Source organism: Nomascus leucogenys, chromosome 15, assembly GCF_006542625.1.
Source record: "Nomascus leucogenys isolate Asia chromosome 15, Asia_NLE_v1, whole genome shotgun sequence".
Lineage (NCBI taxonomy): Eukaryota > Metazoa > Chordata > Mammalia > Primates > Hylobatidae > Nomascus > Nomascus leucogenys.
Genome location: NC_044395.1, coordinates 61,191,913 through 61,206,574, shown reverse-complemented (window position 1 = coordinate 61,206,574; position 14,662 = coordinate 61,191,913). Strand labels below are relative to the sequence as shown.

Here is a 14,662-nt window from a genome sequence, read left to right as displayed (position 1 = left end):
GAGTGCTTTTTCCAGAAAGCTCTGCCTGGAATGTGGGGGAAGGGCCACAGTCAGTCTGGGCTGGGCTCAGAGCTAAGAATATTGTGGCAAAGGCTCTTGACTTTTTTTTTTTTTTTTTTTTTTTTTGCTGATCTTGGAAATTTAAAGGAGCCGTTGCTTTCCCTTCTTCAGGGAGGCTGTGCTAGGGCCACAGCAGACTCAGGCAGCCACTTATCCCCTGGCCGGCCATGCTTACCCAGTGCCTCTTCCATACTGTCCCCTTGCTAGAGCTGGGGACTCACAGTGACAAGGAAAAGGCCCTGCCCTTCCAAAGTCTCCAGTGACGGTTCACTGACAATACAGGGTGATAACAGAGATAATGCAGCAGCGGGATAGGCCACAGAGGAGGCTTCTGACCTGGTGTGAGATTAGTAGGGGTCGGGTGGGGGTCGGGCCTTCAGACCCAGTCCTCCTTAGGCCTCAGCTTCGCTGTCTGTAAAGGCAGGTCCTCTCTCCTGTGACCGCTCATGATACTGGGTCTATTTAACAGCATGAGCTTTGGTTTATCCCTCAAAATGGGACAGTCACAGCACTCTCAGTCTCCCCCTCAGGTGTTGGTGAAGCCTAAAAGAGCTAAGAGATGTAAAAGAGTAGAGGAAGGAAGTCTCATTGGGATTTTGACATCTGAACCTGCTGAAAACCCAGGTGACCCTCTCTGTTCTGCCAGCACTGATGGGCACTCTTTGTTTCTGCTCTGCCCTGCCCTCAGCTCGCTGACCAAATCACAAGGAAGCCTGAGGGCCAATGTGGGGGTGGGAGTAGAGAGTGGGGTCTGGCCTGGGACCCGGGAGGTCTCCTTGGATAAACAAGAATTTATCTTCTTTTTTTTTGAGATGCAGTCTTGCTCTGTCACCCATGCTTGAGTGCAGTGGCATGATCTCGGCTCACTGCAACCTCCACCTCCCAGGTTCAAGAGATTCTCCCGCCTCAGCCTCCTGAGTAGCTGGGATTACAGGCACCTGACACCACAGCCGGCTAATTTTCATATTTTTATTAGAGATGGGGCTTCACCATTTTGGCCACACTGATCTTGAACTCCTGACCTCAGGTGATCCACCTGCCTTGGCCTTCCAAAGTGCTAGGATTACAGGCATGAGCCACTGCGCCTAGCCTAGGATTTATCTTTAAAAGCAATATACAGTTGAGGCAGGAGGAAGCACATGAGAACCATGACAGCCACCCCAAAGAGATGGACACCATGCCAAGGCTGGAAGGTTTTGTTAATAATCAGACTTGTCCTAAAAAAGAATGCGGGGCTGCCTCTGAAGGAGGTAAGCTCTCTCTTCTTAGAGGTGCCTGGGTGCTTGCCTTTTTGGGGTACTGAAAAGAGGGCTTCTGCCTGGGGCTGCAGACAGGAACCCCTGACTTCTGAGATGCCTTGCAGCTCAGAGTCTTTAATACATTTATTCCAGAATCCTTCGACTCTGAGATTTTAACATGTTAAGATTCCTTAGTTGGATTCAAAGACTCCTTGAGAACTTTGAGTGGAAGTAATCTCTGATTCCTTGACCCTGAATCACAGAGTCTGAAGCTTTTGGGATCTGAGATTTCTCACAGTCCTTGTACTCAAAAGACTCTGAGCGGCAGAAGCCTACCTAGACAGAGAGGTTTGTCACCGCCACCAGCCCTCCCCACAACCACTAACGGAGGGCAGGGACCCAGGTGATTGACTCATTTGCTGGGTGCTGGGATTTTTTGGCTCCCCAGGATCCAGGGAAGCACCTAGAAGAAAGAAGATACTCAATGCAGTTTGTTGACTGAATGAATGAAGAGTCCCTACCCTTTCCCTTCCTCTCCATACTGTGTCCATCCAGTAGCCATCATTAAACTACCGAAGAGGACTTTTCGGAGGGCAGGCGGCCTCGCTGGCCAAGTCTTTCCTTTGGCTGCCATCATCCAGGCTGCAAGCTGCTGATCAGAAATTGAGCCACTGTCGCCCAGATTATTTAGGGTTTCCTAAATAATCTGCCTCACTGAATTCCCTACTAACACGTACATACCCCGCAGATGGACATCGCACAGGGCAAGGACTTTGTTCAGCTCTCAGCTGTGTCCTCAGCACCTAGAACAGTAATGAATACCCTAGGGTAACTCGGAGGTCAAGGAGCTATCAGTTTGCGAGGGTGGAGTAGGAATTGACAGTGAGACCTGAGGCCTGTGGGAGGGGACCCAAACAGGGAGGGGATGCAATAGGGAGAGAGCCAGGGGTGACAAGGATTGAGGAAGGGAGGGAGGGGGGACAAAAGTAAGGGATGCCTTAGAACCACATTTCACAACCAAGGGAACAGAGGCCCAGAAAGTGAAAGTAACCTGCTTAGGGTCACACAGCACCTTGCTCAGTGGAGAGCCAGGTTTTCCTTCCTGTGCACTCCTCCAAGCCCAGCCAGACCACCTGAAGTTCCCCAGGCATCTCTGCCTCTATTACTCCAAAACTTGAACTTTACGGGTGCCGGGCAGGTACCGGGTCTGGTCTGCTCCGTCTCCCTCTGACCATCTCTGAGGTTGAGGTTTTTTGAATGTACAAGCATGGAGAAGGGCACTGCCTTCAGAAGCCTGAACGTCTCCCCTGAAAGGGAGAGGGGTGCACAGGACTCAATTATGTTTCAGCTTGAAAATGGGGGAGAGCGAGGAGAAGGGGAGATGGCTCTGCTTGGGGCAGAGCCCCTGCGGGGAAAGGGGCGCCTGAAAGAATGTGCGATTCGGAGTGGGCTAGCTTGTGCAGAGAGCCTGGGGATGGGAGGAGGCTCGCACCCTGAAGGACACGCTGGTCCCCGTGGGGACTCCCGGAGCCCCGCAGCCCGGGCCGCCGAGGGAGGCAGTAGGACCCAGGGGCCGGGAGGCGCCGGCAGAGGGAGGGGCCGGGGGCCGGGGAGGATTTGAGGGAGGTCTTTGGCTTTTTTTGGCGGAGCTGGGGCGCCCTCCGGAAGCGTTTCCAACTTTCCAGAAGTTTCTCGGGACGGGCAGGAGGGGGTGGGGACTGCCATATATAGATCCCGGGAGCAAGGGAGCGGGCTAAGAGTAGAATCGTGTCGCGGCTTGAGAGCGACAGTCACGTCCCGGCGCCAGCCCAGCCCGACCCAGGTGAGGGGCGGGAGACGCCTGCGTGCGTGCGGCCCGGGGGAGCGCCGAGCAATCTGGGGGTGCGTGAGGGAGTGAGAGGGGCGAGGGGACTCTGCGAAGCGTTGGGGGCCGAGCCAGAGCCTGCAAACTGGAGTCCTCGGCACTTTGGGGGCCGCTGGAGGGTTTGGAATCGAGAGCCCAGGGTTAGCCAGTGATGGAGCCAGCTGAGGGCTAGGGCGGAGATCCGAGCCGGGGTGGGAGTCCGTGTACTCGGAGGACTGGGAAAAAGTGCAGGGACCCCTAGAAGGCGGTGGTGGCAGATACGAGACTAGGTGCTGTGTATAGGGGGCTGGGGGCGCAGAGCAGGGCCTCTGCGGAAAGAAACAGGAGGAAGGAGATGGGTCTGGTGCCTCTTCCCGCAAGGGTAGGGAGGACAGGCCGGCCTCGCAGTTCCAGGTCACTTCCGTTCTGGGGTTGAGGCTCAGGGGCAGCAGTGATTGGTGGCCCAGCCTCCTCACAGGCTTGCTGAGGGAATCTGAGCCTCCTGAAGGTAGTACGGTGGTGGGAAAGGAGGTGAAATCGTCTCGACTCCTGGGGTCCGTGTGCTCTGGTAGAAGTGGGCGACAGTGGCTCAATTTCTGATCAGCAGCTTGCAGCCTAGATGATGGCAGCCAAAGGAAAGACTTGGCCAGCGAGGCTCCCTACCCTCCGAAAAAGGGAGTGGGGGTCAGCAGGGTCTGCTCTGCTCTGGGGATTAAGGGGCTGACTAGAAGGATTTGAGTCTTCTGTCTACTGCCACAGGGTTCTTGGAGTAACTGCAGGGTTTAAACTGCAGGGTCTAACTTCCAGAGGCTGGAGTTCCCTGCCCCCCAGCTTAGAGACATTCCTGAGGTGGCTGGAGAGCAGGAAGGAGAATGAATGCACTTCCAGACTGGCCCAGAGTCTCAGCCCCTCCTCTTCCTTGTTTCCGGCTGGTCCCTCTGGGCTGTAGGGCCCGGATGGAGGCCTGGGGAAAATGAGGGGGCTTTGGTTCTCCGGAATTCTGGCCGGGCCCACACCCTCCTGTCTTCAGATGGTTCATGTACCCATCCCCCCTTCCCGTCCTCTCCTTTGTCTCCTCTGTCACCGGGACTCCCAGCAGAGATTTTTTTTGTACTGGCTGTGTAACAGGACACCGAATGCAGCCCTCAGGAGGGGCTCTGTGCTTCTGTGAGGAAGGATCCCTGTGCTGGGAAGGCAGACTCCTGTTTATCCCGAGGGACCTGGGGTGACCCCCTGCCTTGGCCTCGTTTCTCCCATTGTACAGTGAGGTGGTTGACCTCCAAGGTCCCTGTAGATCGGGGACTGGTTGTGCCCTCGGCACCAGGGGCCTCCTCACCATCTCTCCTCTGCTGGCTCCCGCCCTCTTCACTCTTCTGTTTTCTTTCAGAATGAAAAAGGCAGGCATTGACCTCCCTCTGAGGCAGTTTCCAGGTACTTTAGACCTCTCAAGTGTTTGGGACCCTCTGGTGGCCCCCATCATCTCCTCCCCTTCCCTTCCAGACCCTGCTCAGTCCGGCTAGCTGTGGGCACAGCCCTGGCTAGGTGATCTTGTATTTTCTTTGTGGGACTGTAACTCAGCTAACCTTGGCCTGAGGGCTGGCATTTCTCTGTGGCAAGATGGGCTGGGCTGTGGGAGGCTGGCCTGCTTGCAGTAACTTGCCTTCCCCCGTTCCTGCTGCTGGGTTCAGTGGGGCTGCCCTTCTCCCCAGTAGCGCATCTCCCTTCAGAGATCCATGTGCGGATGGGAAGGGAACTAAGGCCAAGAAGGCTCCTGGAGTCCCCTGGCAAATACGTGGCACCCCCTGGGACCTGAATCAGGCCGGCTTCCCAGGCTGGAAGCCCCCCTCTGCCGGCCGGTGGAGATAGTTCAGCCTCCTGCCTGCCACGTCACCACCAGGAGCAGGCGCTAAGCTGCTGTGGGCCTAGCGGGCTGCCTGAGGAATCCCAAACCAGTTATTTGTAGCTTGCTTGAGAAGCCCCTCCCAGTCCTTTGAGGTTCTGGCTGGTGGGGGTGGGGGCTGTCAAGATGGTACCTGCCACGTGGCATGACTGGGAGCGGCTCTTCAGCTGCCTCCTCAGGGAAGGCAGGCTGGTGTCCTCTGCTGCGGTCTGAGCACCAGCATCACTGGTCTGGATCAGAGGTGGCTTTTGAGTAGGGTGGCCCTATGCCTATTGTCCTGGCATAATAATTAGTAGTGCCCATTTTACTCTTAGAAGTGTCCTTGTTTGTGCAATAAATTATATGGTTGCTCTGCCTTTGAGGCTCCAGTTCTGGCAGGGAAGGAGCCAGGGCTGGGAGGGAGGTGTCTTGGGGTTTATTATAGGCCCCAAGATACCCCCTTCATTTTAGGGTGAGACTCAGATCTCCCCGCTCCTTCCAGACATTTTTAGATCTCTGGGCCTTCCCTCCTCTCCCCACCTCCCTCCCCTTGGACCCTTTGCTTCTCTTATACTGCATCTTCAAGGCTCCGAGGAGGGTGGCAGTCCCAGGAGATGGGGAGCCTGTCCAGGTTTTTGGGATGGAAGCAGTAGAATCTTCCCAGAAATACAGTGGTCCCCAGGCAGCCAGAGTCCTGAGGGTCTTCCACCAGGATCTCAAATGTTCGGTCTTCTTCAAGGATGACTACAAGTTGGGATCTACCAGAGCAGTGGGATCACAGCCTCCACCAGGATTCCTTCTATCCTTCCCTTTGCCCTGTCATCTCTCCTGTGCTGTTGCATGACGTAGAGGAGGATAATAGCCTGAAGGGAGAGAGGGAGTGTGGAAGTATCCCAGGAACAGAGACTGTCCCAATTGGAGGCCCCAGAGAGGGGACTGGGGCTTGTCCTGGGGGCCACTGCTACTGCTGGGGCTTGGGGAGGAGGCCTGAGGGCAACCGTGAAGCCGTGGAGCAGATGGCCTGTGTGGCAGTGGCTGTCAGATGGGAGGGCAGAATGGAATTTGACGTGGCTCCAGCTTCCTTGAAGGCTGAGTGCACATCTGGCCAGCTGCTGGTGATGGGGGAGGGGGTCACTGCTCTATCGAGCTGTGCGTGACTCACCCTTTTCCCTAGTATCCTGTCCTTGTGCTATGTCAGGAAGCCTCCTCCCCAGCCCCACCGAGTCTTCAAAGGAGTCGGTCCCCTAGGAGCTTTTGTCCTGGGGATTTCCCATCCGCACTGGGAGCACTGTGGGTAGATGGGCATTCCAAGTTCCTGCCCAGACAGAAGCTGTGGGCATGGAGACCTGGACCCTTCAGCTTGGAAAAGGGAGACTGAGGCTATGTGGACACAGGACACACACACTCTCTCGGGGTCACCCTTGGGGCAGCAGAGTGGAGCATCTGGGCTCCCCATTTAATGAGTGATCCAACTGGTGACTCATTAACATCCCAGAGCAGAATGAAAGGCATGGGGGCGGGGCAGCCCTCCAGCTCTGTCCCTCATCCCTTGCCCAGGCATCTGGGTTTCCTGCAGATTCTCAGCTCAGCTGCTGCTTTTTCTCACTGGAAAAGGGCCCCCAGGGTTATGTGAGATCAGGGCTGACCACTCTATAAACTGATGAGGACCCCAGGTCTTGCCAAGTGACCCTGTTTTACCTTCGTTCAGGAAGAGCTGAGGCCTACTGTGTACTAGGCACGGGAGATATAGTGGCAACCAGACTGGCTAGCTTTTCTGTCCTGGAGGCCACAGCCTACTTAGGAGCAGAAATAGATATGAAATAAACACACAAATAAGTGGAAGTGTTGGCTGGCCAATGCAGGAAATCAATAAGGTGGTCTGGTGGTGATTTGCTGGGAATGCTTCTTTGAGTAGGGAGGTCACAGAGGCCTCTGAGAGGCTGGCAGCTCTGAGTCAGGTCTGGGATTCCTGGACTGTGGGCTCTCTTGCCCCCATCTCCAGGGGACTTGTGGCAGCCAGAGGGCTGGGGGTGGTTGTTGGGGAGGAAGGCCTTGGGCTTCAAGACCACCCTGTCTGTGCAATCCTCACAGGCCCACCGTGGTGCACGCAAACCACCTCCCGGCCATGCGCTCCCTCCTGCTCCTCAGCGCCTTCTGCCTCCTGGCGGCTGCCCTGGCCGCCGAGGTGAAGAAACCTGCAGCCGCAGCAGCTCCTGGCACCGCGGAGAAGTTGAGCCCCAAGGCGGCCACGCTTGCCGAGCGCAGCGCCGGCCTGGCCTTCAGCTTGTACCAGGCCATGGCCAAGGACCAGGCAGTGGAGAACATCCTGGTGTCACCCGTGGTGGTGGCCTCGTCGCTGGGACTCGTGTCGCTGGGCGGCAAGGCGACCACGGCGTCGCAGGCCAAGGCAGTGCTGAGCGCCGAGCAGCTGCGCGACGAGGAGGTGCACGCCGGCCTGGGCGAGCTGCTGCGTTCACTTAGCAACTCCACGGCGCGCAACGTGACCTGGAAGCTGGGCAGCCGACTGTACGGACCCAGCTCAGTGAGCTTCGCTGATGACTTCGTGCGCAGCAGCAAGCAGCACTACAACTGCGAGCACTCCAAGATCAATTTCCGCGACAAGCGCAGCGCGCTGCAGTCCATCAACGAGTGGGCCGCGCAGACCACCGACGGCAAGCTGCCCGAGGTCACCAAGGACGTGGAGCGCACGGACGGCGCCCTGCTCGTCAACGCCATGTTCTTCAAGCGTGAGTCGGGGGCACGTTCAGGGGTCCTCCTCCTCCTCCCAGGACCCCCTACAAGAGTTAGGACGACATTCCATGTGCTCCATTTTTCACTGCCTCTCATTTATGCTGTGACAACCCAGGGAGGCAGGACTGTCACTCAGCTTTTTGTGCAGACTGGAAACTAGATTCAGAGGCAGGTAGCAGTGTGTAAAGGAATGGTTCAGGGAGCGGAGGCCCCATAGGGACTCCATGAAATGTATTCCGATCGAATTTCGTCAAAGTGCTCGTCCTTGTATATCTTGGAATGAATAAAATTTAATAATCCATTCTGCCTCAGTAGTGAGCTAGAGAAAGAACCCAAATCCTTTTTTTTAAATTATTTTTATTTTGAGATGGAGTCTCACTCTGTCACCCAGGCTGGAGTGCAATGGCACGATCTCAGCTCACTGCAGCCTTGGCCTCCTGGGTTCAAGCAATTCTCCTGCCTCAGCCTCCCGAGTAGCTGGGATTATAGGTCCCTACCACCACACCCAGCTAATTTTTGTATTTTTAGTAGAGATGGGGTTTCGCCATGTTGGCCAGGCTGGTCTCAAACTCCTGGCCTCAAGTGATCTGCCCGCCTCGGCCTCCCAAAGTGCTGGGATTACAGGTGCGAGCCACCACATCTGGCCAAGACCCAGAATCCTTAAAGCAACCTTGGGGGCAGGCAGTGTTACCTTCATTTCACAGTGAGGAAACTGAGGCTCAGCAAGGAGGAAGCAGAGCCACGCCTCAGGCCCGGATACCTCTGTCTTCAGTTGAAGATTAGATGTAGGGTTAATAAACATTTTTGAGTACCTACATAGACAACACTATTCTCACAGTTTGCTGTGAGAATGAAGTAACCCTCGTTTTACAAATGAGGCCAAGCTAGGAGAGCTGAGGTCTCCCCGAGTCAGTGGCTGAGCTTGGATTGGAACACAGGTCTGGCTGTGAGCAAGGGCAGAGTTCAGGCCACTCTCAGACATTTTTTGTTGTTATTTTCTGGTCATGGAGACAGAACTTGCAGAGGAAAATGAAGGGTGGGCCAAGCACAGTAGCTCATGCCTGTAATCCTGGCACTTTGGGAGGCCAAGGTGGGTGGATCACATGAGCCCAGGAATTCGAGACCAGCCTGGGTAAGATGGCGAAACCCCTTGTCTACAAAAAATTAGCCAGGCGTGGTGGCGCCTGCTGGTAGTCCCAGCTACTCTGGAGGCTGAGGGGGGAGGATCGCTGGAGCCGGGGAATTCAAGACTGCAGTGTGTCGTGATTGCACCACTGCACTCCAGCTGTAGGATGGAGTGGGACAGACCTTGTCTCAAAAAGAAAAAGATAAAAAAAAATTAAGGGTGGTCATGGGGCACTCCCTGCCCAGGGCACAGCTGTCCCTCAGGTACCAGGTAGGGTAGAAAGCCCACCTCAGAGCATGTTTCCAAAATATCTGACAAGTGCCAGAGCTGGGGGTGGCCATAGAGGTGGCTGAGCTGAGGGTGGAATTAATTCTTTATCATATGGGAGCAGCAGGCACTGACTATAGGGAGCCACATCCTCAGATGGCATGTCCTGGGGCCAAGACCCCTTCCCAAAGCTGGGAACATAGATTCTGTGGGCTGGGTGCTCTACAGCTGGGCCCTGAAGAATGGAGCAAAGACCTGTGTCAAGGATAAATCAAGGGTCTGCAGCTGGGGGTGGCTGTGGGCTGTGATTGTGTCTGGGGGCAGCCATGTGTCTCTGACCCTGTGTTTTGCCCCAACTACAGCACACTGGGATGAGAAATTCCACCATAAGATGGTGGACAACCGTGGCTTCATGGTAACTCGGTCCTATACCGTGGGTGTCATGATGATGCACCGGACAGGTAGGTGCTGTGAGGAGCAGGGTGTCAAGGAGGGTGGGGGTCCAAGGGTAGTTGGGGTCTGACCCACCCCTGCACACAGGATGCCCAGTGTCCTTTCCACTCCTCTCCCAGGCCTCTACAACTACTATGACGACGAGAAGGAAAAGCTGCAAATTGTGGAGATGCCCCTGGCCCACAAGCTCTCCAGCCTCATCATCCTCATGCCCCATCACGTGGAGCCTCTTGAGCGCCTTGAAAAGCTGCTAACGAAAGAGCAGCTGAAGATCTGGATGGGGAAGATGCAGAAGAAGGCTGTTGCCATCTCCTTGCCCAAGGGTGTGGTGGAGGTGACCCATGACCTACAGGTAAGGGGTGGCCCAGCCTGGGGGCCTGCAGGGCTTGGAGCCAGGGGGAGGTGCTTGGGGGGCCCACTCACCAATTCAGCAGGTCTGTCCCAAGACCCCCTGGATGTCCAGGCAGTGCTGGGCTCTGTGATGGGGGAAGCTGGGGCAGAAAGTGTGGGCCCTGCCCTTGGGAAGATGATGATAATACCAGCAGCTAAATAAAACGGAACACTTCCTGTATGCTAGGCGTTCTTCTAAGCACTTTATACGTATTATTATTTTGAGATGGAGTCTCACTCTGTTGCCCAGGCTGGAGTGCAATGGTGCCATCTCGGCTCACTGCAACCTCCACCTCCCAGGTTCAAGCGATTCTCCTGCCTCAGCCTCCCGAGTAGCTGGGATTACAGGCATGTGCCACCACCCCCAGCTCATTTTTGTATTTTTAATAGAGACAGGATTTCACCATGTTGGCCAGGCTGGTCTCGAACTCCTGACATCAAGTGATCCTCCTGCCTCGGCCTCCCAAAGTGCTGGGATTACAGGTGTGAGCCACCGTGCCCAGCCTTTATACATATTAAACTCTTTTAATCCTCAAAACAACTTTATTAGGTAGGACTGTAAGTTTCATCTTAGAGATGAGGAAACTGAGGCTCAGAAAGGTTAGGTAACCTGTGCAAAGTCACACAGCTAGTAATTCAGACATCTTGCACCAGAGCTAACCCTCAGTCACTGCACTGCCTCTGAGGTCTGAAGTGCCCCCAGTTATAGATTGTTTAAGCTGGAGGATTATCTACCATGCAATAATCAGACTGGTAGCTATGGGTCATCTAGGATGGCCAGAAACTTAACACACATTCTCCAGATTCTCCCTTGCAACCACCCTGGGTGGTGGGCAGAGGCTCAGAGAGAAGCAATGACTCCCTAAGATTCCCCAGGCTCATAAGTGGTGGAGTTGCAATTAGACCTCAAGGTAAAAACGTAATAGCGGCCTTTTTGTCAATTGAGAGATATTTTTGACTTACCCAAAAAAGGAAACTTTCATGTCATTCTTTCCTTGGATGCCACAAATGGTTTTCACCTGCAGAATCGATCCAGACTTGCTGCCCGGAGAGCTTAGAGAGATAAAGCTGGAGATGAAGTGGGGCTTAGGCTCCAAACCAGGGACAAGTGGAACTCGTACTGGTCTGTGCTGTAGACCCTGGGAGTTCCTGGAGAGGGGTCACTGTCTCCCTCCCAGTCCTGGCCCTGATCCTTCCCCAGCCCCTTCTCCAGTGGCTGTTGTCCCACCCCCTTCTCCCCTTGTTCCTCTGGTGTCTTCCTGGAACCCTCAGTGGAGACCCCACCCCCCAGTTCATGGGATAGATTGAGGGGAAATTTGAGGCGGATGACGTGTGCGAGGTCATCGGGGTGGGAAGAGCTGGGCCCACCTCGAATGCCTGTCTCAGGACCCCCCGAGTCTCAGGACCTCAGGCCTAGTTCCTATGTGGCCTTGCCAGGGAGGTGGAGGTTATCTTGCAGAATCCTGGACCCTGGATGCTGCCATTCGCTCAGCCCACAGCCGTTTACTGTCCTCTCTCCTGCATTGAGAGCCAGGGAGAGCGCTGGACATGGGCCCCGCCCTCAGGGAGCTCCAAGCCAGGTGGGAGAGACAGGCAGCACCAGACTGATAACAGGAAGGTCCAGGGAGGCACCACTCATCCTGTGGGCTCAGGAAGGCTTCCTGAAAGAAATGGTTTCTAAAGAGCCCTAATGGGAGACAGGATGGCCATCCAGGATATAAGCTGTTCTGTGAGGCTGTCTGGAGAGTGGGGTGGGGCGTGCCAAGGGATGTGGCTGGAGGCTGCCACGGAGGCACAGGTCATATGTTAAAGAGCTATGGTTGGCTTCCAAGAGCTGTGCAGGGCCATGGAAAGATGTGTGTGTGTATGTGTTTTAACTTTTTACTATCAAACATTGGAAAAATAAAAGTAGATTAGTGTAATGAAACCTCAAGTGTCTATCGCCCAGCTTCAAGCATTGTCAGCTCATGGCCAATAGTGATCCATCTATACCCACTCATTCCCCCTCTGCATCCGATTATTCTGAAGCAAATTCCAGGCATCCTATCACTCTGGACAGGTTTTCAGCCCCAGAGTGATGTGGACATAGTTGTCCTTAGATCAGTCTTTCTCAAACTTGAGTATGCTAAGAAAGCACTTGGGGCGTTTGTGAAAAGGAATCCATGCCCACTCCCAGAGATTCCGATTCAGGGGGGTCTGGGCTGGGGTCAGGACATGAGCATTTGAGATAAGCTCCTAGGTGGTGCCCATGCTGCCTGTCCCTGAACTGCAGCTGGGCAGTGCTGGGATACGTTCTCACTTGTTTTTCTGAGTCTCAGCTTCCTCATCTGTGAAGTGGTGATTAGAAGCCCTTGTAGAGTTGCAGTGAGAATTGAGAAAGCTGTGATTTGAAGTGCCAGTGCCATGCCTGGCATACAGAAGGTGGCCGGGGAGTGGTTCTCTCCTCTCTGAGGAGCAGTCAGGGTAGTATGGGGTGGAGGGTTTGAGGGTGGAGGAGCCTGGCATGCCATGGCCTCACCTGGCACACCTCCTTGTTCCCACAGAAACACCTGGCTGGGCTGGGCCTGACTGAGGCCATTGACAAGAACAAGGCCGACTTGTCACGCATGTCAGGCAAGAAGGACCTGTACCTGGCCAGCGTGTTCCACGCCACCGCCTTTGAGTTGGACACAGATGGCAACCCCTTTGACCAGGACATCTACGGGCGCGAGGAGCTGCGCAGCCCCAAGCTGTTCTACGCCGACCACCCCTTCATCTTCCTAGTGCGGGACACCCAAAGCGGCTCCCTGCTATTCATTGGGCGCCTGGTCCGGCCTAAGGGTGACAAGATGCGAGACGAGTTGTAGGGCCTCAGGGTGCACACAAGATGGCAGGAGGCAGCCAAAGGCTCCTGAGACACATGGGTGCTATTGGGGTTGGGGGGGAGGTGAGGTACCAGCCTTGGATACTCCGTGGGGTGGGGGTGGAAAAACAGACCAGGGTTCCCGTGTGCCGAGCGGACCTTCCCAGCTAGAATTCACTCCACTTGGACATGGGCCCCAGATACCATGATGCTGAGCCCGGAAACTCCACATCCTGTGGGACCTGGGCCATAGTCATCCTGCCTGCCCTCAAAGTCCCAGATCAAGCCTGCCTCAATCAGTATTCATATTTATAGCCAGGTACCTTCTCACCTGTGAGACCAAATTGAGCTAGGGAGGTCAGCCAGCTCTCTTCTCCTGACACTAAAACACCTCAGCCGCCTCCCCAGCTCTATCCCAACCTCTCCCAACTATAAAACTAGGTGCTGCAGCCCCTGGGACCAGGCACTCCCAGAATGACCTGGCCGCAGTGAGGCGGATCGAGAAGGAGCTCCCAGGAGGGGCTTCTGGGCAGACTCTGGTCAAGAAGCATCGTGTCTGGCGTTGTGGGGATGAACTTTTTGTTTTGTTTCTTCCTTTTTTAGTTCTTCAAAGATAGGGAGGGAAGGGGGAACATGAGCCTTTGTTGCTATCAATCCAAGAACTTATTTGTACAATTTTTTTTTTTCAATAAAACTTTTCCAATGAAATTTTCTTGGAGCGTGGAAGAAGATTGGATCAGGAGATTCTTACACCATTCTTCCCAGGGGACAAGGTCTCCTGCTAAGGCAGACTCGCTACTGATGGCTCATATCAGGCCCTGGAATGCTGGCAGATCACTGTGCAGACAGTGCCAAGTGGCAGGTGCATTCCATGCTGACCCAGGAAATGGTTCTGGCTCTGGCAGCCCTGGAGAAGTTGCAGCTGCAGGACCTGAATGAGAGCACTGGACCTGGAGCCAGTCTTCAGCCTCTTTGCCTTTCTTTCTTTCTTTACCCTTTTTTTTAAGATGTGGGTCTTGCTATGTTGCCCAGGCTGGACTCAAACTCCTGGGCTTCAGCGAACCTCCTTCCTCAGCCTTCTGAGTAGCTGGGACTACAGAGAGGGCTATGGGCATGAGCCACTATGCCCAGCTCCCCTAGCCTTTCCTTGCAAGCTGACCTCATACTACATCCAGGGCCACAGGTACAAACTCAGGCACACATTTAGTAAGTTGCCTGGCTTTGGGCTGGGCTTTGGAAGGACATTGTGGGGATCCTTGCCCTTAGGTGGCCCGAAGTGTTGGATTTGTAGCAGGGGAGGAGGAGGCACCCAACACAGTCCCTTTTGACACAGTCCTCCGGTTGGATGCCTTATGGTCCTTAGGGCTCCTGACACCGTACCTTAGGGAGTGAGGGATGCACAGGACGGAGCCAGTGGCCAGGGAGGCAGAGGAGCAGAGGATATTGGGCTGGAGGCCCATCTCTGCTGCCTGCTGGCCATTTAACCTAGGACAGGTCATTTTTCTCTCTGGGCACCTCCAGCTTTCCTCAGCCAAAGATTGTGACCTGGAGGTTGTTGGTTCAGGAAGGGACCCCTTACCCGGCTGAGCAATCCAGCAGTAGCCACCAAGATGTACATGGGTCTGCAGAAGGGCCAGCTGATTCACTCCCGTCATTGCCACGACAGAGTTTCAGCAAGACTGCTCAGAGTCCCAGGGCCATCCTGTGCTTCGGCTCAATCATTCAGATCTATCCTCAAGGGGCTTTGTCTAGTGGTGGAGACTTAGGGATAGGGTGCTCAGTGCTCACTGTGTTCCAGGCACCTGGATCATTC

The 14,662-nt window shown here is 54.9% G+C and overlaps 1 protein-coding gene across 2 annotated transcripts; it reads left to right on the top strand.

The window, feature by feature from the left end:
* Positions 1-2,910: 2,910 nt before the first annotated feature.
* SERPINH1 (serpin family H member 1) lies at positions 2,911-13,557 on the top strand. Of its 2 annotated transcripts, XM_003254701.3 has the most exons (6): positions 2,920-3,120; positions 4,529-4,572; positions 7,112-7,767; positions 9,527-9,625; positions 9,737-9,969; positions 12,551-13,557. In XM_003254701.3, the coding sequence occupies exons 3-6, from the start codon at positions 7,146-7,148 to the stop codon at positions 12,851-12,853; spliced, it is 1,257 nt and encodes a 418-aa protein (XP_003254749.1). In that variant the 5' UTR covers positions 2,920-3,120; positions 4,529-4,572; positions 7,112-7,145; the 3' UTR covers positions 12,854-13,557. The 2 variants fall into 2 exon arrangements, with proteins under 2 accessions (XP_003254748.1, XP_003254749.1); XM_003254700.4 differs by lacking the exon at positions 4,529-4,572 and having other exon boundaries at positions 2,911-3,120.
* Positions 13,558-14,662: the final 1,105 nt, after the last annotated feature.

Bases quoted from the DNA above. Each gene is read 5' to 3' on its own strand.
- SERPINH1 (XM_003254700.4), top strand. From the start codon at position 7,146: ATGCGCTCCCTCCTGCTCCTCAGCGCCTTCTGCCTCCTGGCGGCTGCC. The intron at 7,768-9,526 runs GTGAGTCGGGGG...CCCCAACTACAG, and splicing joins CAACGCCATGTTCTTCAAGC to CACACTGGGATGAGAAATTC. The intron at 9,626-9,736 runs GTAGGTGCTGTG...CTCCTCTCCCAG, and splicing joins CATGATGATGCACCGGACAG to GCCTCTACAACTACTATGAC.